The sequence below is a fragment of the Notamacropus eugenii genome, chromosome 1 (genome assembly GCF_028372415.1).
Source record: "Notamacropus eugenii isolate mMacEug1 chromosome 1, mMacEug1.pri_v2, whole genome shotgun sequence".
Lineage (NCBI taxonomy): Eukaryota > Metazoa > Chordata > Mammalia > Diprotodontia > Macropodidae > Notamacropus > Notamacropus eugenii.
In genome coordinates this window covers 183474926-183497058 of record NC_092872.1, presented here as the reverse complement: position 1 = coordinate 183497058, position 22133 = coordinate 183474926, and the positions used below count along the sequence as shown (strand labels likewise).

The 22133-nt window shown below is 39.2% G+C and overlaps 1 protein-coding gene across 2 annotated transcripts in view; it reads right to left on the bottom strand.

The window, feature by feature from the left end:
• Positions 1-22133, bottom strand: part of SORCS3 (sortilin related VPS10 domain containing receptor 3) — a 676074-nt gene that overhangs the window by 460680 nt on the left and 193261 nt on the right. Inside the window, exon 2 of one of the 2 annotated variants that reach the window (XM_072621715.1) lies at positions 19829-19896. In XM_072621715.1, coding sequence (XP_072477816.1) covers positions 19829-19896 — 68 coding nt within the window. Of the gene's footprint in view, positions 1-1391; positions 12454-19828; positions 19897-22133 lie in introns of those variants that run through there. The other variant, XM_072621724.1, reaches the window with a different exon arrangement.

The following is a 22133-nucleotide window of genomic DNA, read 5'->3' as shown; positions in this document are numbered from 1 at the left end:
AAATTCTACCAACCACTGGACAAAACCCAGGATTTATGCACCTTGGTGCCTTGCCTAATGGTAAGGAAAGGAAGAGGTCATAAAGAGAGTCCTTCTCTTAACAATAAACATAGGAGAGCACTGGGTCTGTGATCTAGATCCAGTTTCCCAAAGAAATTAGTGCTCAGTTTTTCAGTAACTTAAGTTGCCTTTGTGTCTAGCATTTAGTCCTCTATGCACACACTCCCATTTATTTTTTTAAGTGAGACCTCCATAAATAGAATGGCATTCCCAATCTAATCATTTTATTCTATTTCAGTTAAACTACATGTGTATGGGGGTACATGCCACAGCTAATATCCATAAACTAACATTCATCTACAAATTAGAGATTGTTCCTAAGTGGATAATATATTTCAAAACTTAATGACTTGCTTTTTAAACCAAGAGTCAACATATTCATTAAAATGGTATTTGTTGAGTCTGGAAAGCTGACTAATTGTGTACATACTCTTAAGTCCTCTTTGTTCACTGAATTCATAGATTTTGAGATTATCTAGCACATTTTAAAGAGAAGAAATTGATGTGTATATAAGTTAAAGAACTAGGCATTTTCTCCAAATATCATGAATGTTTAAAACTCCCAAACATGAGAATTATGATCAAGAAAAAAGTAATTACATTTACCTCTGCAGAAAAAAAAAACCCACCAGGAAGTTTAATGAGTTAACAACCTGAGGAGCTAAAAGAGAAAAAGATATGTACTCACTCAGCACCCACTCCCCCATTGCCCCCATGCTCTGAAACGGCAGCAACTCCCACCCACAAAAAAAAAAAATTGTACTCTGGGATCCACTCAGCAATTTCTTTGCTGCTGAGGTAGTCTCTGCCAGCACACCCTGCCCCTGCCCTTGCTCCATTATCAAGCAGCAGATCTCAGCCCCAGTTCTCCATTCTTATATGATGAGGTAGAAGTATAGGAAAACAGAAACATGCACTCAGTCAGAAAACCTGAGAACAGAGGGAACTAGGGTAGGGCACCAGAACATACATAGGGTTACACCAGACATGAAGTAAAGGGGACTCATTTTGAACTGGAGCTAGTTTATCCCCCAGAAGTTACAGGACAGGTGACTGAAGCTGGTGAAAATCAAATGCCCTAAAGTTGGAGGAGGCAGAGACAATTTTAAGGTACAGCCTTTGGATATCTACCATCAAAGGGGAAGGATACATAAAGTGAATGACAAGGGAATATATGGAAAATACTAAAATTACCAAAGATATTAAGAGGGGGAAAATGCACTTAAAATGCCATCACAACCTAGATAAATCAACAGGGGAGGATATTAGTAAAGAAGAAAAAATGGCAATCAAGACAACTAAATGAGTACAAATATTTAAAGAATACATACTGCAATGCACAGAAAACCGAACCAATGCTTGATAAGATAGAAGATCCTGTGGATTCCCAAAGAAGCATAAAACCACAACAGGATATTCCCAGAGAGAAAATTGTGAGACTAGAAGATAAAAAGGAACATTTTTGTGATGTAAAAAATAAACAAAATGAATAAAACTTATATAAATAAAATGAGAACAAAACTAAGACCTAGAAAAGTTAAGTGAGAATGAAAGCCACATCTTGACTAATCTCTCCTCCCACACCTTGTTGATTCTACCTCCACAACATTTCTTTATCTTTTTTCTATACTCTCACGGCTGCCATCCTGGTAACTAATCTCTTCACATCTCTCCTGAACTATATACTTATCACTGATTTTCCTACTTCCATCCTCAAACATCCTCAAAAATAATCCTTCAAAGATATAGGTCTGACCATGGTTCTGCTCTGCTCAAAAACCAGTGGCTCATTCCAGGAGTAAATATCAATTCATCAGTCTGGCACTAAAAGCTCTCTGCCTCCAAATTGCCTGCACAGCCTTTTTCCCATAGCACCCCTTCATGAAATAGACATTCTAGCCAAACTTGATGATTCCCAAACTGGCTGCCAAAATTTGCTAGGTCATAATTACACCTGCGACATCATACATAGCTATTCCTCATACCAGGAATGTATTCCTTTTCATACATGCCTCAAAGAATCTTACCTTCCTTCAGCTGTTAGCTTAGCCAACAGCCCCACTCTGAATTATCAGTTAATAATAATAATAGCTAACATTTATATAGTGGTTACTATGTGCCTGGCACTGCACTAAACATTTTACAATCACTATTTCATTTGATCCTCACAACAGCATTGGGAGGTAAATATTACTATCCCCATTTTACAGTTAAAGAAAGTAAGGCAAATAGAGTTTAAGTGAATTGCCTAGGTATCAGAGTTAGTAAGTGTGTGAAACCAGATTTGAACTCAGTTCTCCTTGACTCCAGGCCCACTACTCTAGCCACTGTGCCACCTAGCTGCCCCAATCATCCCCCTGCTAGTGCTCTCTCTCTCATCTCAAATTATCTTCAATTAACTTATCTGGAATTATATTTTCTAGCAGAGTGTAAGTTCTTTGAGGGAAGGGACTAATTTGTTTTTAATCTGTGTATACTCAGAAAACCAAGAACTTTATCCATATTCATTGAATTGCACTGTGGTAGTTATCAAGACAGGAGGTTTCTTGCCTTACTTTCCGGAGATTTTGTACAAGATTATCATCCAGCATTTTTGAAATGTCCCTTTGATATTCTGAATCCTCTTCATTGAGCAGTTAAATTAAATACATAATTGATGACTGAAGGGTCAAGTCAAGTGTTCATTGAGAAAAACTGGACTTATGACATTGCTATTATTAATAGTGATGTTTTATCCATAACAAATTAATTTGCAAAAACTGGAAAATAACCTTCCTCCTTCAACATCCTTGAATAACCAGATCATATACTACACAGGATAAGATTCAGGAGAAAAAAGTCCCCTAACCTAGACACTTGGCCAGGCCCAATGATATTAGCCAAGCAAATTGTAATTATTCCGTACCTTGTCACCCTATGGCCACTGATTCTCAAATTTCATGGTTTCGGAGGATCTCTTTATACTCTTAAAAATTACTGAAGATCCCTCCCCACAAAAAGAGCTTTTGCTTATATGGCTTATATCTATCAATATTTACTGTATTCAAAATTAAAATAACTTGTTCTGATGATGCTTTTTTTACCTCATTGACCCCCTGGAAGGGTGTCAGGATTCCTGAGACCAAACTTTGAGAAGTACTGTCCTATACAAATCTCATCTGCCTCTGTCCATGAATCCTCTATAGAAGATTCCTTTAATATGGTGGATTAACAATCAATCACAAGTATTTATTAAGGGCCTAATATGTACCAGGAATTATACTAGACACTGGAGACAAAAAGTCAAAAAAGAAATAATCTCTACCCTCAAGGAATTTACATTTTATTGGGAAGACAACATGTACCCATATTAGAATCCCTAGCTTCTTTCAAGTCTCAACTCAAATGCTGCCTGGTGCAGGAAAGGTAGGAAGCCTCCTTTCCCAGTTCCCCCCACACCCTCAAGTACCTATACACCACCCAGGTTACCTTCAATCTACTCTGTACTTTTCGTGTACATACTCAGTCATTTACGTTTGTTTCTCCCATTAGAAGGTAAGTTCCTAAGACCAGGAACTATTTTTTGCCTTTCTTTGGATCCCCCAGGCTTAGTACATAGTAAATACTTAGTAGGTTCCTGTTAATAGATTGATGAGGATGTAGCAAATAAATAAAAAGTAGTTTATATGGAACAAGAAATCAGAGTTTCATGTAGGAGGTGATTTGGGCTGAGCTTTGAAGAAAAGAAGTGAGGTATTCTAAAAGATGGAGGTTAAAACGTGTATTCCAAGTATGGAGGGCAGTTTGGGCAAAGACACGGAGACAAAATGAAACGTCATGTGTGAGAAACAGTAAAAAGGACATTTTTGGCTAAACCATAAAACAAATGAAAAGAAGTAAAATGTAATGAGCCTATAAGGGTAAGTTGGAGCCAAGTTATAAAGGTCTTTAAATCCCAAACAGAAGATTTTGTATTTGATCCTACAGGTAATAGGAACAGCTAGAATTTCTTGAGCAGGGGTGGGTGACATCCACAGTCATACATGTGCTTTGGGAATATCACTTTGGAGGCAGTATGGAGGATGGATTGGAGAGGGAAGAAGCTTAAGACAGGGAACCCAGTTAAAGGCTATTATAGGAATCCCAGAGAGAGCTGACAAAAGCATGTACTAGGTCAGGGTGCATGCGAGTGTAAAGAAATACAGATGTGGAGACAGGCACGATTTGCCTTCCTCTTGTTCCCTTAGGGGTAACCAATATACCATCCAAGTTGCCCAGCTGTTAGTTCTAATTATCACTAGGTGATGGGTGTATCAGTCCTTGATAATGTCTTATGGCACACAAGTAATCATTGTTGATATACTGTGGCTTACCTCTGTCTACTATCCATGCTTCCATTATTTTTTGGATTATTTGTCATTTAATATTTTACAAGATAACAGTATCAAGTGATTTATAGTCATTTAACATAACCAGAAGACCCATGATGCTACGGAAATGGATTTTACAGCAAGAAGTTTGGAATCATCGAACGTTCAGTACAGTTTTCTAAATGTAATTCTTACTCCAGTTCTGGACTGAGTTTGACCGTCCATCTGCAGCCTCTGTTTTAGATGTGCATACCGATGGAGTAACTTAGCAGGCTGTCCATCCTGCTGAATGTCAAAGGTTTGGCAATCTGAATTTTTCATCCAGCTTCATTTTTCCACTGTGAACGGTTAGACTAATCACTTTTGCATTGCTGTGGATATCCCTGTGATGGCTTTGTATTATTCTAGGGCTCAATCCAATTAGCACAATGTCATCTTCTCTAGTTTGGATGTCTTCCATGACACCAGTAAATACCTTAGGTGAGACAAATACTTCCCTGCTTTAGACCTCATTTGATGTCAAACGGACCATTATCATAGATTTAAAGCCAGAATAAACCTTAGAGGTTTTTAATCCCATCCCTTCATTATACAGATAAGGAAACTGAGGCTCAGAGAGGGAAGCTGGTTTGCTCCATATGTAATTGAGTAACGTCCTCTCCATTGTCATATCTGTCATGGTCTTATCTAATTTTAACATAAGCATGCAAAAACAGTGTCTAGGAAGGGCTTTTAAGATTACACTTTGTTCCACTGAGTCAAATGACTTTGTAAAAATCAATGAATAAGAGACTAATGAGAATCTCATATTGTCTGTACCTCTTAGTCTTGCCCAACCTCTGTAGGTGACTGAGAAATCATCATCATCCAATAATTTGCATTCCTGGTCTACCTACAAGCAAGATTCTAAATAGGGCCTGTAACATTTCTTCATGAAGGCATTAAAAGAGTTAGAAAGTAGAGTCTCTTTAGATATGATTAATTGGAGGAAGGAGGACGTAGAGGTCCATCAGCAAGTATATCTTGAATTTCTATTACATTAACCTTCAAGTCATATTCTTCTCTTTACTCTCACCCACCTCCACTCATCTCCAATCACTTGCCAAGTCTTGTTTATTGTGTTCTCATGACTGACTTTGTGCCTGTCCCCTTCTTTCCATTCATACAGCCACTAACCCTGACTATTGATTGAAATGGCCTCCAAATGTCCAGTATCTCATTTCTCCTGGTCACCCATGAAATAACTGCCAAAATAACCTTCTTAAAGTATATATGGCCATTTCACTCCTCTGTCTGAGGATTTTAAATAGCCTCCAGCTGCTTCTAGGATAAAATGCATACTCTAACAGGGCACTGGAAACCCTTCACAATTTGACTCTTGCTTCACTTTCCAGATACTCCATTAACCTCCTTGCTATTGCCTAACTTCAGCATTCTATCTCCTGAATCCAGGAGATGGACAAGTTGTCATTCTCTGTTCCTAGATTATCTTCCCTCCCAAACTCTCCCTCTTAAAATACCTAGTTTCCTCACCTTCTTTACCTTAAAATACCTAGCCTCACTTTGGAAGCTATCCCCTACAAGAAGTCTTTCCATATTCTCCTACTTTTTAGTGTTCTTTCATTTCCCAAATTATCATGTATAACTTTTCTATTTACAAGTGGTTTCTCACCCCATCCTACTCCAAGGTAAACCCTTTAAGGGCAAGAATCAGTTTTTTTTTTTTTCTCTATGCCCCTAGTGTATGGAATAGTACTTTCCATTTAGTGGGAAGTTAATAAATAGTTTTTGGATTGCATAAATATAAGACACAACGCCACTCTAAAAGGAATACATAGACTGAACTGAGACAAGATTTATTTTAAAAATGGGAAAAGAACAGCATAAGTCTGGCACTGATTTCACTTTTATCTAAATTATTATAGTTTGACCCCTTCCTCTGGGTATTTAATTATAGATAACCCTAGAAGATCTTCTAATTTTCTTTTCTTATTTATTGCAGTCTTATCTTCTCCATCTATACTATAAGCCCCAAAAGGACACAAACCACATTTTCTTCTCTATTATAATCAGGGATAACAGACAGCAGAACTCTGATGTCCCCTAATAATCTGTAAGCTACCTGAGAACAGCAAATGTGTCTTGTACCCCTTTTTGTCCCCCATAAAGCCGAACTTGGGGCTGGGTACACAGGAGCTGTTCAATAAGCATTTGTTGAAATGACATCTTCAGGACCTATTTATAAATGAGAAACATTCCTTAGGATTAAAACCCAGCAGCAAACTTTTACAGTTCTGGAGGCAGGATTTGTTCATTGTCTATATTACTGTATCATACCAGTTTTCAGGGTCCAACGTATGAATAAATTAAAGAACGGGATGGAAAGCTTTTAATTAGGAGCCTAGCTGCCCCGCTTTAACCAAAAAAAAAAAAAAACATTCTAATCTATGGCTTTATTTGTGTGAATTTGCTTTCATTGAGTCAGAACTCCACTAAGGAATAGGGGCAGACAGATGTAGAGGGGAACACATACATAAATCATGAGTGTCATTAGAATCTGTAAACTAATATCTTCTGGGAAGTCTTGGCAATTATTATCAGGGCTTGCTTGGCAAACAAAAAATTAATAAATCAGAAAGGTCTCCATTTTCTAAAATCCAGCATCTCCCAAAAAGGTCGTTGACAGAACAATTATGAGAGGCAAACAAACCATCCTGGTCCCCAACAACAGGTTCAGAGGCAAGAGATATACACACCTTAGAGAGAGTAGAGGCCAACACAACTCAGGAGAAAGGGAGTTAACTGTTAAGTGGGCAGGAACTAGAGAAAAAACTGCAAGTTTACCAACAGTGGTGGGGACTTCAGTAACTCCTGCACTCTTCAAAGCTGGTAGTGAGGAGAGGATCTGGAATAGGCTAGGGATTGGGACCTGTTTGCTTTCTGAGAGAACACTTCAACTATAATAGGTGTAACTGGTAAAGGTGAAGAGAGAGAGGTCAAAGAAGAAAAAGAAGAACTAAAGAAGGGGACATCTGCTCAGGTTTTAAGTTCACTCTGGATATATCTATTACTGAAAACTACATGTATCCTACGCATCCCTTCCAAGAGAATAGGTCAAACCATTTCACTTCCCTGTTCCAAAAGCTCTAGGATCAAATGTAACCTCCATTTTGCTGTTGAAAGCCTTTCAAGAATCTAGCTCCAACCTACTTTTCCAGGCTTAAAATGCATACTCACCTTTACACACTTCACAATCAACTCAAACGAGCCTTCTGGCCATTCTGCTCAAACGACACACCATCTTGCAGTCTCCATTCATTTGCCAGAGCTGACCAAAATGTCAAGAATGCACTCACTCCCTTTTCACCTTTTGGGATCCCTAATTTCCTCCAATTAGATATCATCTCCTATAGTATGAAGAATCTTTACTGTCATTCCCAACTGCTAACGCTTCCCCACTCTTTACCCTGTGTTTATTTTGTATGTATGTAATGGCAAGTAAAATTAGGATCTTTTGCTGTTTTTGTTTTAGTATAATGGAGTACCTGACTGAATCTTGCCTGTATTAATCAAGAGTCTTTACTAGGAGTACAGCACAGAAACAAAGAGTTTCTTTAGCTAGAAACAGTATATGTTAATGTGATTAAAGATCTTCCCCACCCATTAATGGTTCTAAAACCATTCTGGTTCTAAAAAAAGGTCTAAATACCCTTGAGTTGAGATGTTACTTTGGGGCTTAGTTTTTATGAGTGTTTGTTTGGCCAGATGAGGTCTCTGGGAAGCTGTTAAGGAGCCTCCCAGCTTTGAGAACCCAGATGTTGTGCTTTCCTCTCTGGTAACTATGGTCAGACAACTGTACCTATCTGTTGAATTACAGTCAGGCAGAGGAAGCCATCACTGTTGATTACTTTGGGGTTTACTGATCGGAAGTATTTGTTTGGCCAGATGAGGGCTCTGGAAAGTCACTAAGGAGTCCCTCAGCTTTGAGAACCAAGACGTCGTGCTTCCCTCTCTGGTAACTCTGATCAGACAGTTGGGGTCCAATTGTTGAATTCAGGCAGAGGAAGCCATGTCTGCTGATCTTTATTTTTTCTGTATTTTCTTTCAAGTTCAGGGTGCTGACTCCCCTGAAATAGGTGAATGATACATGTGTTTGGTTAAAGGATTGTGCTTGATTAAAGTGATTGTTAATCCCTCAAAAGTTGCTTTTCTTTTTATGAATGAAGATCTAAACAGGATCCCCTGTGTATGTTGAGGTGCTTACTGATACAATGTATGTACTTATGTGTATGTATGTTTGCCTCAATAGTATATAAGCTTCTTGAAGGCAGAAATGGTTCCATCTTTTTCAGTGTATTCTCAGTGCCTGGTTTATAGTAGACCCTAAATCAATGTTTGTTAATCAACAATTGGTTGTTATAAAACAAGTGCAATATGGCTAGTTTAGCAGGAAATGAGTTTATGCAAAGTAAATCCTATTGTCAACATTTTTCCTTCATAAAATTAAAGGCAGAAATTCAGTACTCAAAGATCTACTTAGAAAAGGACCTAAAACAGTGGCTAATCTCATTACATAATGGGTAGTATAAGGGACTGGTAAATTTATAGCCTATGTTGAATTTTGTAGTACCTTCTAAAGTTTGGCATCTTATCTCCATACTTTGCCATTTTGCCAGACCCTTAAACCCAAGGAAGTATTTTTGTTACGTCTGTTGAAACTTCTGACTTCACACTCATTTCCTGAACCTAACTTTTCTTTCTGATAGTGTATCTACAATAGCTAATAGTTAATAAGCATTTATTAAGCACCTACTATGTGCCTGGTATTGTGGTAATTGTTGGATATACAAAGAAAGGCAAAAGGCAATCCTTGCCCTCAAAGAGCTCATAATTTAATAGAAAGGACAATAAACAAATACATACAGACCAGCTATATACAGGACAAATAGGAAGTAATCCACAGAGTGAAGGCACTGGGATTAAGAAGAATGGGGTAAGGGGCTGGTAGGTGGTACAGTGGATAGAGCAACAGCCTTATAATCAGGAGGACCTGAGTTCAAATCCAGTCTCAGACACTGGATACTTACTGGGCAAGTCACTTAACCCCGACTGCCTCACACACACAAAAAGAAGAAGACAAATTGGAATTTTTCTGTAGGAGGTGGGATTTTAGCTAAAACTTGAATAACTAGGAGGTAGAATGAGAAAATGATGTCATATCATACCTTCTTAGTCTGAGGGGCCATTTTATATGGATTTGGATTTGCAACTAATTCCTGGATAGAAATCCCTTGAGGTTGTTGCCATATGTTCTGAAATGAACTTGTCACTTACTCCATCAGCTTTTTAAGTACAAAAGTCTACATGTGAAGTTTATGTAGAATCAGGATCACAGGATCACAAATTTAGAGCTGAAAGGGACCTCAGACAATTGGTTTAATCTACCCTTGGATTTTATAGATGAACAAACTAAAATCTAAGGTGTTCAAGGTCACACAAGTATCCCAGTAGCAGAACTTGGATTTGAATCCATTGACACCAAATTCTAAATACGAAAAGGAACGACTAATTTGCTTACTCCCTTATCCATCCTATCCACAAAGTGAGATCTAAGGTCTCATAACAGTGTTGTAGATACGTATACCAATTCCTCAGGTACACTCATACCTCAATGGATCCAAGACTATTCATGCGTCTAACTAACCATCTAGCCACCAAAGGAGTGGCATGCTATCATATTCATCCTACCACAGGTGTTAAAGCTAAGTGTCACAGAGAAGGGACTTGATAGCTCTACTTCTCACCTGAACTTAGTATAGCAGAATCTGCTCATTTTCCTCAGAGCAAGCGCCATACAAATAAAAAAAAACTGGCCCTATCCATTGTTGCCTATCATCTGTACACTGCCAATCACCTCAGCTTACTCAAATTATATGTTGTATTGGCAATGAACTTAGACTGATTTTCCCTCCGGTTCTCTATCAGAACCATAGGATCTGAAGGACTCGCATCAGAATGTTCTCAGTAATCTGCCCCCCCTTTTTTTCATTGTGTGAGTTCCATGTGTCCTTTCCTGGGATGGTATCTCAACACATGCCTGTTTAGTCAGTTCTTTCTCTTGCAGAGTAGCTACCTATTGTGGACCCCAGATGATCTAAGTGGATGTTCAAGGGCTGATGATCTTTTATCAATCAATCAGTGAATCAATTAATAAGCATTTATTAAACGTTTACCATGTACTGGGCATTAGAGATGCAAAGAAAAGCAGAGCTTGTCTTCTATTGGGGGAGACAATAAGTATATAAATAGGCAAATACAAGATATATTCAGATGGAAGCCAACTTCTGAATGGAAGTCTCCAGCACCTTGAGAAGAGGGGCTTTGCAGTTCTAGAATTACTGACAGAGAGGGACTCTGTAACAAAATCGGGTGCACCAATTCTTCTGTGGCAGAGTGACCTTAAACTTCATCTTGACTTGGGATTGGGGTGAATAAATGAATAAATAATCAAGTCAGTCCTCTTCCTGTACTGAGAGAGAAAAATCTCCATGTTCTATTACTATGAGAGTTACTTTGTGAGGTGTCAGGAAAAACAATATTAGCAGTGTGGACATCCCTGTGTAATTTTATGGCTTAAAACAGTCTTTAGAGAAGAATGTCTATTTGGAAGTGACAGTACTCTGAATTATTAATCCTGTGAGGAAAATAATTATATCATATTCTAACTGGGCTAGAGGATGTCACCTGGTCTTGGCAGCTGCTGCCTCAGGCATTCCTGTAATATTATAAATTGAAGAAAAAGCACCAAGCTCAATTTCCCCTTGGTTAAGCATAATATCCTAAATTGTGGACCCTGAAAGGGGAGAGTGCAATTTTGCCTACTCCTCTCTACATGCTGGCTTAGAGAAGACAAGAGAATTGTTTCTGGGAAGAATTGTGAATCGAAATCACCCTCACCAAAAACTGGGGGATGAGGTGTGTGAGGCAGGGATATCTGGAGACAAGTAATCAATCGGGGGAATTGATGGGGACTCAAGAAACCAAGCAGGATTTGAAAACCCTAACATATCTCCTTGCTTCAAGAGATCCAGGGAAAAGATAAGATCACAGTGGAGGCCTAGATATTTTGGGAGAGATGATGAGAACTTAAGAAACTTCTAGGGAGAAGCCAAGTATCATCTAAAGACTGTAACATATCACCTTGCTTCAAAAGACCAACAAGACTTACATGGTGAAGGGGGCATGATCCAACATAAGGAGAAAGTGCACCAAGATCAAAGCCCTGACCTAATTCTATATAATAAGAATAAGCAGTAGCTTCTCCTCACCATCTCAGCCCAGAGGGATCTCTTTAGCCTCTGAGCTCCTTTATGCTCCATGTCACTCTCTTGGCACTTAACTCACAGAGCATAGCACTACTGGTTATCTAACATGTATGTTATATTAACATATATGTTAGTCTGTCTGGGGGGAGCAGGGGCATATGTTCCCTCTCCCTAATTACACTATAAGCTCCTTAGGGGAAGGGATCAGGTCACCTTTTCACCTCTGTGCTCTCCATAGGGCCAAGTACAGCTCCTTATACACCAAAAGCAGCCAAAATTTCCTGTTGATTAATAGGTTCCTAGTTAATGAAAGGGATAATTTCAAAAGCACTGATTCCTCAGGTCTGTTCTAACCTCATTTCTTCTGTGGGATCAACATATGGTCAGCAAAAAACTGGAAATCAAGGGGATGCCCATCAATTGGGGAATGGCTGAATAAATTATGGTACATGAATGTAATGGAACACTACTGTATTATAAGAAATGATGAATAGGAAGACCTCAGAGAGGTGTGGAAAGACTTATAAGAACTAATGCTGAGTGAAAGAAGCAGAACCAGGAGAACTTTGTACACAGCAACCACAACAGTGTCCAAGGAATTACTCTGGTAGATTGAGTACTTCATTGCAATTCAAGGACTTAAAAAAATTCCCAGTAGTTTCTTAAGGCAAAATGCATGAACTAAGAACTATGGAATTTGATCGCAGAATGAAGCAGATCATTTTCTTTTGTATTATGTTTTGGTTTTTTTTATGATTTCTCCCATTCATTTTAATTCTTTTATGCAACATGACTAAGGCGAAAATGTATTTAATAGGAATGTATGTGTAGAACTTATATAAGACTGTATGTCATCTCAGGGAGGGAGTGGGAGGTAAGGAGGAAGGAGGGGGAGGGAGGGGAAAAAAATTCAAAGATACATGGAAGTGATTGTAGAACACTGAAAATAAAATAATAAAAATAAATAAAAAATATGGCCACCAAATTAACTCCCCCTCAGAACTGCTCTGTCCCAATTTGGACACAGAATCCTATTCCCTGCCCCCCCCACCCATAAAGACAATCCTGTCTTTAAACTCGCCTTTTCTCCATATAATTAACTCAGCCTTGTTCCTGGCACAGTTTTTTGCACATCATAAATGCTTGTTGAAAGGGTGGGATTGCCAAATATTTGCATCTTGGTTTCACCTTTCTATTTGTGGTCTATTTGCCCTATAAATATATAACATTTTGGTCTTATACTGTAAGTCCCTAGGTCTGTAAAAGTCTCCATAGCACTCAGCAGGCAACTGCAACCAATTGAGGCCCCACCTCCATGAAACCTTTTAGACTACTCTAGCCCTTACTGATCTCCCAAGAACCTAGGAGTTAGAAAGGAGGCCAGTTAATCCGCCTGTACCTGAACCATAATCCTTTCTACAACCCAAAACGTTGCCCAACAATTGGCCAAACATCTTTCAGTAAAAAGTCTTCTAGAGAGGAAGGGAATTCACTCACTGCCAAGACAACACATTCCACTTAAAAACAGCTCCAATTACTAGAAAACTTTTCCTTATTGTCAGACTAAATCTCTTCCTCTGCAACTGCTATCTACTGTTCATGAATCTGTCTTCTGGGGCTAAGAATAAGTCTACTCTTTCCCCCGTATCTTAGACTTTCACACACTTGATGATAGCTATCGTATTCTCTGAAGTCTCTTTCCAGGAAAAACATCCTGAGATCCCTTCAAATGATTCTCTTATGGTATATTCTCAAGGCTTTTCATCAAGACTTCCCACCTCTCAATGTTTTTATTTTTTTTTAATTCCCTTCCTAAAATGTTACACCCAGGACTGAACATAGAGGTCTGGATATTATCTAGCTAGAGCCGAGTATCATAGTACCTTTACATCTTTAGTCCTAGACACTATCTCTCTTACTGCAAGCTAAGATTAAATAAGTTTTTTTGGGCTTCCAGATTGTATTGTTGACTCACAAGGAGTTTATAATTCACAAAAAAACCCCAAGATCTTTCTGCAGAAGAGCTGCTCCTCTCATTCTCTCTTCTCTTCTCTTCTCTCTCTCTCTCTCTCTCTCTCTCTCTCTCTCCCTCCCTCCCTCCCTCCCCATATATGTATGATGTATGTGTTTATATGTTTATGTGTATGTATATGTTATGCTTATATACAGACACGTATATGCATGTGTGTATATATAGACATATATACGTGTGTTTCTCTGTATGTATGCATATATAGATCTAGATGTAGATGTAGATATAGATATAGATGTAGATATGGATGTAGATATAGACTCTTTTCCTTGGCTTATCCTCCAAGTCCTGTGCCCATACTATTGGCATTGCTCAAACTGGACTGCTCTCAGCTGTCACTCAGTTGTCATATGATCCCCTGGCCTCCCCTATTTCCAAACCTTGGTCCTGCCATTTTCACGCACTTAGAACAACTTCCTACTCTCCGTTTGCTATGCCTCTTCATTACTATGACCTTTGCATCATTTTGAAGGGTTGCTTCCTCTAAGAAGGCATTTTTGACTAGGTAGACTGGGATGTGGATTCACATTTTTCCCAACGAGATGAACACACTTCGTAGTACTCTTACCCACTAATCCACCTTCATTTCAGAAACTTGATCATTATTTCCTAGGCTAATGACGAATACTACCTCGGGTTTTCAGGTGGCTCATAAAAGATTCCTCTCTAATGATGAAGATATCTTCTCTAAGTAATCCCTGATCCTATGTCACATAACCTGGGCACTGTTTTCCCATGTTTCCATGATTTCCTGGAAGATCCTCTGAGAACCACAAACAGCCTTTCCTAGGGTCCCAGGGGTGGCTAAGATTCTGGAATCCCTGGGTTTTTCATTATTTTATTTATGCAGAAAAGACTGTACAGCCTTATTATCCTGGCACCATTTATAAGGTCCAAGGCAAAAATTTTTAGAAACTTAAATATCCTGGGAAATAAACAGTAAAAAAGAAATAAGCTCTCACCTGTTAACCAACAACAAGGATACTGATGCCTTGGCACACCGTCATGGTACAACCCAATGGGATTTGAGATATTCCCAAAGAAATAGAACATCAGTGTGGTTATGAACAATTAACCATAGGCAATGGATAGCACTTTGTGATTGTTTCTACTTAGGAAAGGAGATCCTGGCCACCCACAACTCTGTACACAAACAAGCATGAAACAGAGCAACTAGAATCATCCAAACCTCTTGGATAACCATGGTTTTAAGGTTACAAGAAGATTACTTATGAAATAACCAAGGACTTTCTGTTAAATAATAAAAAGGCTGCATATAAGCACACACTCTGTATATCCACATCTCAAAAATTTAGGGGCTTTAGAGACACAATTGTTATATTTGTGGTGTGAGCATTTACCCCTCAGAAATCGGTGAATATCAGGGCTTGATTTAATATTTTGTTCATTGCCTAGAAATAAGACAGTGATGGAGAATATGTTAATAATGGAGATTAAACTTAAAGGTATGCCATTCAAGTATTCTTTTTCAGAGAGTCAGTTATTAAAACATTTCCAGCATACCACTAGATGCACTGTATGTAATGCAAAGCCAATAGAAAGAATGATAGACTTGGCTTGGGAAATCTGAGCTTGGGTTTCAGTTCTGCCATTGACTCCTCCTGCAACCTCAGACCATTGTGAAAGTAAGAAGTAACCTCTGGTTTGGGAGAGGGAGCGTCCAATGATTCTTGTAACAGGTTATCTCTGTTCTAGACACATTCCTAGTGACAATGGAATGAGGAGTTCCATTGATTAATCCTGGGGGGATTAGCCAGAACATGTATAATGACATGTTGAGACCAGGACGGGGAAGCACTATTAAACACTCCCTCTTCCTGCCATGGTCTAAAGATCATCAAACCTAGTACTATCCTTGGATGCATCCCTCCCTTTCTCCATTCTACTTTGTAAGTGGCCCGGTCTAATTCTTCTATAAGAATTTTTGAGTCCCTGAACCACTGCAGACTGGGATATTAAGTCACTTCACTACCAAGGATCTTAGTTCCTTCATGTGTAGAATAGACAGAAGAACATCTGCCTTATCTACTCCCACAGCATTGTTCTGAGGATTACATGAGATCATGGATTTAGAGGTAAAATGGACCCAAGAAGATCATTTTGTCCAATTCTCCCACCTCCATTTTACACATAAGGAATCTGAGCCCTTAAGGAGTAGCATCTTCAAGGTCACAGAGCTAGGAGAAGCCAGGATTTTAACCCAGGCAGTCAAATCTAAAACTAATGCTCTTTCTACTACATCTCACTTAGCTAATGGATGTAAAATGCTTTGAAAATGTAAGGAATAAAAATATGGGACTGGACTGTGATTTTTAAAGTCTAGGGAACTCCCAGGTAAGAAAATCCTTTTTATCAGTGTGAGTCAATATCTTACCTACAACTCAGTCTTAGTGAGTGCCTCGACATAGAAAGGTTAAGACTTGGCCAGGATCACACAGCCAGGTTGTATTACAGAGAGGACTTGAACCCAAGTCTTCCTGGCTCCAAGGCTATTTTCTATCCAATATGTCATACTGTAAACACTATAAAATTATTAATGTTACTATTATAAGATGGGGCAGTACTACATGTGACTTATAAATCTGAGGCTTCTAAATCTATGACTATGCCAAGCTAAATTGAACTGAATTGTAAATGCCTAGAGGGCATAGATTATGTCTTTATCTTTTCATTTCCCAGATCATCTAACACAAAACACAGACTAACTGCTCAATAAACACTTATTGTAAAATAGAATGATTTGGAACCTGGAAAAAACCCTTAGAAATCATTTAATCCAACCTTCTCATTTCAGTTCAATGTATATTTATTAACACCAACTTCAAGCAGTATTCTTGACTCGAGGGAAGATAAAATTTAGATCAGACAGTCACTGCTATCATGGACCTTATAGTTAAGGGAGAGATACTATAATCCATGAGTAACAATAAAATAAAGTAATCCATTATCAGAGCATAAGAGAAGTACAAAATAGTATGTGATCAGAGGTACACAATGTCACTGATGACTGAGGGAAAGCAAGGAAGGCATCTTAAAGCAGTTGGACTTAGGTTTTAAAACCTATAAATAGATAGATAGAGAGTCAGACAGACAAATGGATTTAAAAAGAATTCTGGGTAGGAATATAACAAGTCAAAGAGATGGGAGAACAGGGAGAGTATCCCAAGTAAAGGGAATCCCAAAAGTAAAGGAATGGAGCATGTCCATACATATTTGTAAGAATAGTCCAGTCTGGCCAAATCAGTATGTATTGAAATGAGCAATATGCAAAAAGATTGGAAAGATAGAGTGGTATCAGACTGTAAAGAGTTCTGAATGCCAAGTTTGACATTTACTCAGTAGCTAATAGGGAACCTTTCAATGGAGGTATTAATCAGAGGAATGACGTGGCCAAATCTATGCAAGAGACAGGTTAGTCTGATAGCAATGTGAAGATTCCATCTATAATCCATCAAGAAAAATGAAGTTGGGAAGGTCTATTAGAAGCTATTATAATGATCCATTCAAGTCAAAGGGGATGCCTTTATAAAGGAATAGTAAAAAGAAAATGATGCAAGTTAAAATCTCTAAGTTTTGAGTCTATAAGTTTTTTGTTGTTGTTTGCTCATTTTAATTGTACCTGACTCTTTGTTACTTCATCTGGGGTCTTCTTGACCAATATACTGGGTTTTGCATTTTCTTTTCCACTTCACTTTATAGAAGAGGAAACTGAGGCAAGCAGGGTTAAGTAATTTACCACAGCTATTAAGTATCTGAAGCCAGATCTGAACTCAGGTCCTGACTTCGAGCCAGGCCCTCTTCACCACCTACTTGCCCATCCATATGTTCGATAGCATCTGCACACTAGATTTAGAATCTGGAAGTTTTGGAAACTGATTGGATATGAGAAGTGAAGGAGAAAGAAAAATCAAATACATCACCAAGGTTTCAAACATGGGAGATTAATTGAAAGGTACAGACACTAACAGAAACAGTGAAAGCAGAAACAACCTGAGCCGGGGAAAAGATAAGTTCAGGTTTAGATTTATTGAGTTCAGAACTGTAGTAGGACATCCAGGTAGAGATGCCCAGCAGGCAGTTGAAGATATGAGTGTGGAGCTTGGGAGAGGTCAGGTCTAGAGATATACATGTTAGAGGCATTTGTCTAGAGTTGGCAGTTGAACCTATAGGAATGAATGAGAATGTCTAAGAAAAGAATATAGAAAAAGAAGAGAAGGGAGCTAAGGACAGAATTTCAGATACATCTACCTTAAGTTGTTGGAAAGAAGACAAGAAGTCAGCAAACAACATAAAAGAAGCAATTATATATAGGTAGGATGAGTGCCAAGAAAATAGAGGAGAATATGCAAGAAGGGTAAGGTGTCAACAGTGTTGTCTATTATTGAACATTTGCAGCTTTGTGTTGAATGAACAAACAAATGAATGAATGTCATGACTCTTCTCTGAAGCCTTCCAAAGCTCCCTTTCACAGATGTGCTCCATAATTTATCTCACTAATGACTTATGCCTATAGTTAGTCTGCACTGTATCAACAGGCTCTTGCTTCTTTAAAACCAAAGGACCTAGAAGTTGGAAGGCATCTTACAAAAGAATATTTAGTCCAATTTCCCACTCAGTATAAGAAATCCTTCTACAGCCTAGTTTGATGAAACTATTCCATGATTACTTCAGAAATATGAAATGTATCACACACTGAAACTTTGACCAGCATCTCCCCTTTTAGACCCTGATGGAGACAACCCACCTTGGACCCAGGATTGTTGGGAATGACAATGCTTTTGGCCCACGGCCCTCAGCCATCATCTTGAGAAGCAATCCCTGTGGAGATGTAACCTGGTAATTGCTCCTGTAAGGGCTATAGCCACAGCTACCAGAGCAGAAAGGAAAGTTCTTGCCACTAGTGTCCCTGGCTCTGTCAAATGGATATCTGCTTTGCCACTGCACTCTGAGGGCCATGAAAGACCATCCAATTTGCCAACAAAACCTTCCATCGGTGTTGTCTCCCTTATTAGAATGTGAACTCTGACAGCAGGGACTGTCTTACTCTTTTATTAGTATCCCAAGCACTTAACATAGGGCTTTACAAATAATTTTGCTCCATTTCTTTTCATTCATTCATCTCGCTGACCTCTCTGCTCCTACGAGGACAGGGAGCCTATCTTTTTGCTTTGTCCCTTTCTGAACATGAGCCATAAGCCTAAGCACAAAAGTAAGCATTAATAAATGCTTATAAAGTGATCCCATGCATGAATAAATGAAAGTACTGAAAGTATGCAGCAAGATTGGGAAAATGCCTATCCATTTACAATAGGGTTTAGCGATACATTAGAATAGAGGAAAAATCAGCCTTGTTTACCCGAAATAATGAAAGTCTACGAAAGCACAAGGTGAGAGAGCTCAGTACTCCTTTCAGAATCCAGTGGGGGGTGGAAAATCCACCTACCCTGGGTTATTAGCCAACCCACGGAAAGCTAATCTCCCATTTATCCTCAGAGTTAAGACACGTTTTCAGTAAAGGCTGCTTTGCCTTTACTTCCCCCTAAGGGTGGGGCAGTGTCTGTCCCCATCAGATCTGAGTAACCTTGACAATGTTGATCATGTCCATTCTCAAATCATGGTCTCCCCAAGGGCAGAGCCTGAGTTTCTCCTTTTCCAATCATACTGAGATTAAGACAGTGTCTCCCAATCAGAACTAAAGCTTCTTGAGAACAGATTATGTAAGTCCCAGTTCTCCTGCATGGCATCCTCCTCCTCCAAGAGTTCTACCCATAGTGGGCTCACTCAGTGATGTTGCCTGACTACACCCACTGCCAGCATCTGTATTCTCTTCTAGAAAAGGCCTGGGTCTCATCTCAAGATGGAAGGCCTGGAAAAACCATATGACTCACAGATTCTTGACATTCTGCTAGTTGCAGGTCCTGCCATTCCCCCACCCCCCACTCCATCCCCCAATTCAGGGTTTCTGGATCACTGTCCAAGTGGTAAGCAGGGGGATTTACAAGAGCTAAGTCAGAGAAAGTTCATAACCATTAAGGGCTTACCTCCAAAGTGAGCTCTCCGTCACGCTGCCCAGGTTGAAGTCATAGAGCTTGGTCAGAATCAGTATCACCTGCAGGGGGAGGGGAATGGGAAGGGGAAAGATACAGGAGAAGAGAAAGGCTTCCTTTAGGTTGTGTAACAATATATAATGCATCTCTGATCTCCCTAGAGAAGGGTTTAGCATTTATCCATTAAAGTTGGGGGTATTAGAGGATCAAGCAGGAAAATAAAAGAAATCATTAATTTAATGCATCCCTGTAACTGCTTGCATTTATTTTAATCCTAGTGATGCTTTGCATCTGAAATCATACATGCCAACAGGAATTAACTGGGCATTGTCAGCCTATTTCTCTACATCCGTACTTTTTCAAGGTCAGGGATAAAGGTGGGCTACCTCCCTTCTCCAAGCTGGACACCTGGAGATAATGTTTTCTTTCTAGTCTAGATGCCTCTGATTAACTAAAAGAGATGTGTGGGTACCCATCCCTAATCCCCCCCTAATCAAACAGGGTTTGATGTTAGTAGTGACGAGCTGAGTATAACAAAGGTCTGTAATTCCTTCTCCACCTTAATCAGGTGGCAGAATGACTAGTAAGACACTAATCCAGCATTCCCTAATTCCATTGGTGTAGAGTCCACTTTTATCCCCAGGTTAATCAGGTTGTTGTCATTATATACATTCAATTTTATATATATATATATTCATATAAATATATATGTATGTACAGATAGATATTGTTCCTCAACTAACTCATTTCCCATACACTACTCCTCTACTACACCTCAGGCACATACAAAGGTGGTCATACCATGATTACCATCACCCACTTCCACATTAGAAAATCCCAGAATCCCCTTATCCAATCATGACCTATTGGCTCTTCCTACCCTCTTTATCATTTCATTCAGTGTGCCCTGCCAAACCTCAGCTTTAGATCACTCCCACCCATTGTCATCTTTGCTCCTACACACATGCTGCTGAACAAAACTGGGGGTATGGGGAGGAATCAGACAACTATTCTGATTGGATCCACTACAAATTCATGTTACACAACTTCAGCTGGGCCCTTACTGCTATCAGTCCATCCTTCTATATCTGCCCTGTTAACCCACTATCTCACTCTCCACAGCAACTGTTCCAAATCTTTTCCTCCTTCTTCAAGCTTCCCATAGCTTCTCCTCTCCCCACCTTCTCAACTGAGAACCCTGCCTCATATTTTACAGAAATAAATGATACCATTTGCTTCAAGCTCTCTCTTCTCCCTTCTTCCCTATATCATATCACTAACTCATCTTCACTCCTGTACCAACTCAAGCAATCCTTTTCCATCCCATCTCCTCCAACAGATTTCTCCCTCCATCATCCCCACTCCATCACTTATTTTCAATCTTTCCTTGTCTGCTGGCTCATTTCCTGCTGCCTACCAAGCATGCCCATCTCTACCCATTCTGAAAAAACCCTCACCGGATCCTCACATCCCCAATATCACTCTATATTTAAGCCTACTCTTTATAGCTAAACTTCTTGAAAATTCTGTCTACAGTAGGTTCCTCCATTTTCTCTCCTTTACTTTCTTCTTAATATCGTTACAATCAGACTTCCAACCTTATCATTCCACCATAAGGGTCCCTCGGGGGTCTTCTCCTGGAAGCTCTCCTCTTCCCTCTATGTACTACTTCACTTGGTGATTTCATCAGCTCCCATAGATTTAATTATCATCTCTTTGCTGATAATTTTCAAATCTACTTATCCTGTCCCAAACTCTCTGCTGACTTCCAATATCGTATCTCCAACTACCTTTCAGATTTTCTCTACAAATTTAAACTAAGTATGTCTGAAACAGAACTCAACATCTTCCTCCTTAAAACTTCCCCCACCCCTACCTTCCCTGTTACTGTAGAGGGCAACACTACCCTCCCAGTCCTTCAGGCTTGCAATCTAGAAATCATCTTCAACTCCTTACCATCTCTCACTCTTCCTCTCTGCCTCCCCCCCCAATATCCAACCTGTTACTAATGCCTGTTAATTTCATCTCTGCAACATCTCTCATAAAAAACCCCCTTCTCTGACATGGCTCTTGATGCAGGTCCTCCAGACTTTGGCAATAGCCTGTGGTGGATCTGCCCACCTCAAGTCTCTTTTTACTTCAATTCATCCTCCATTCAACCAATTAAGTGATTTTCTCAAAGTACACATTTGACCATGTCACTTCCCTATTCAATAAACTAATGGCTCCCTAATGCCTCCAGGATCAAACACAGAATCTTCTGTTTGGTATTCAAAGCCCTTCATAATCTAGTCTCCTC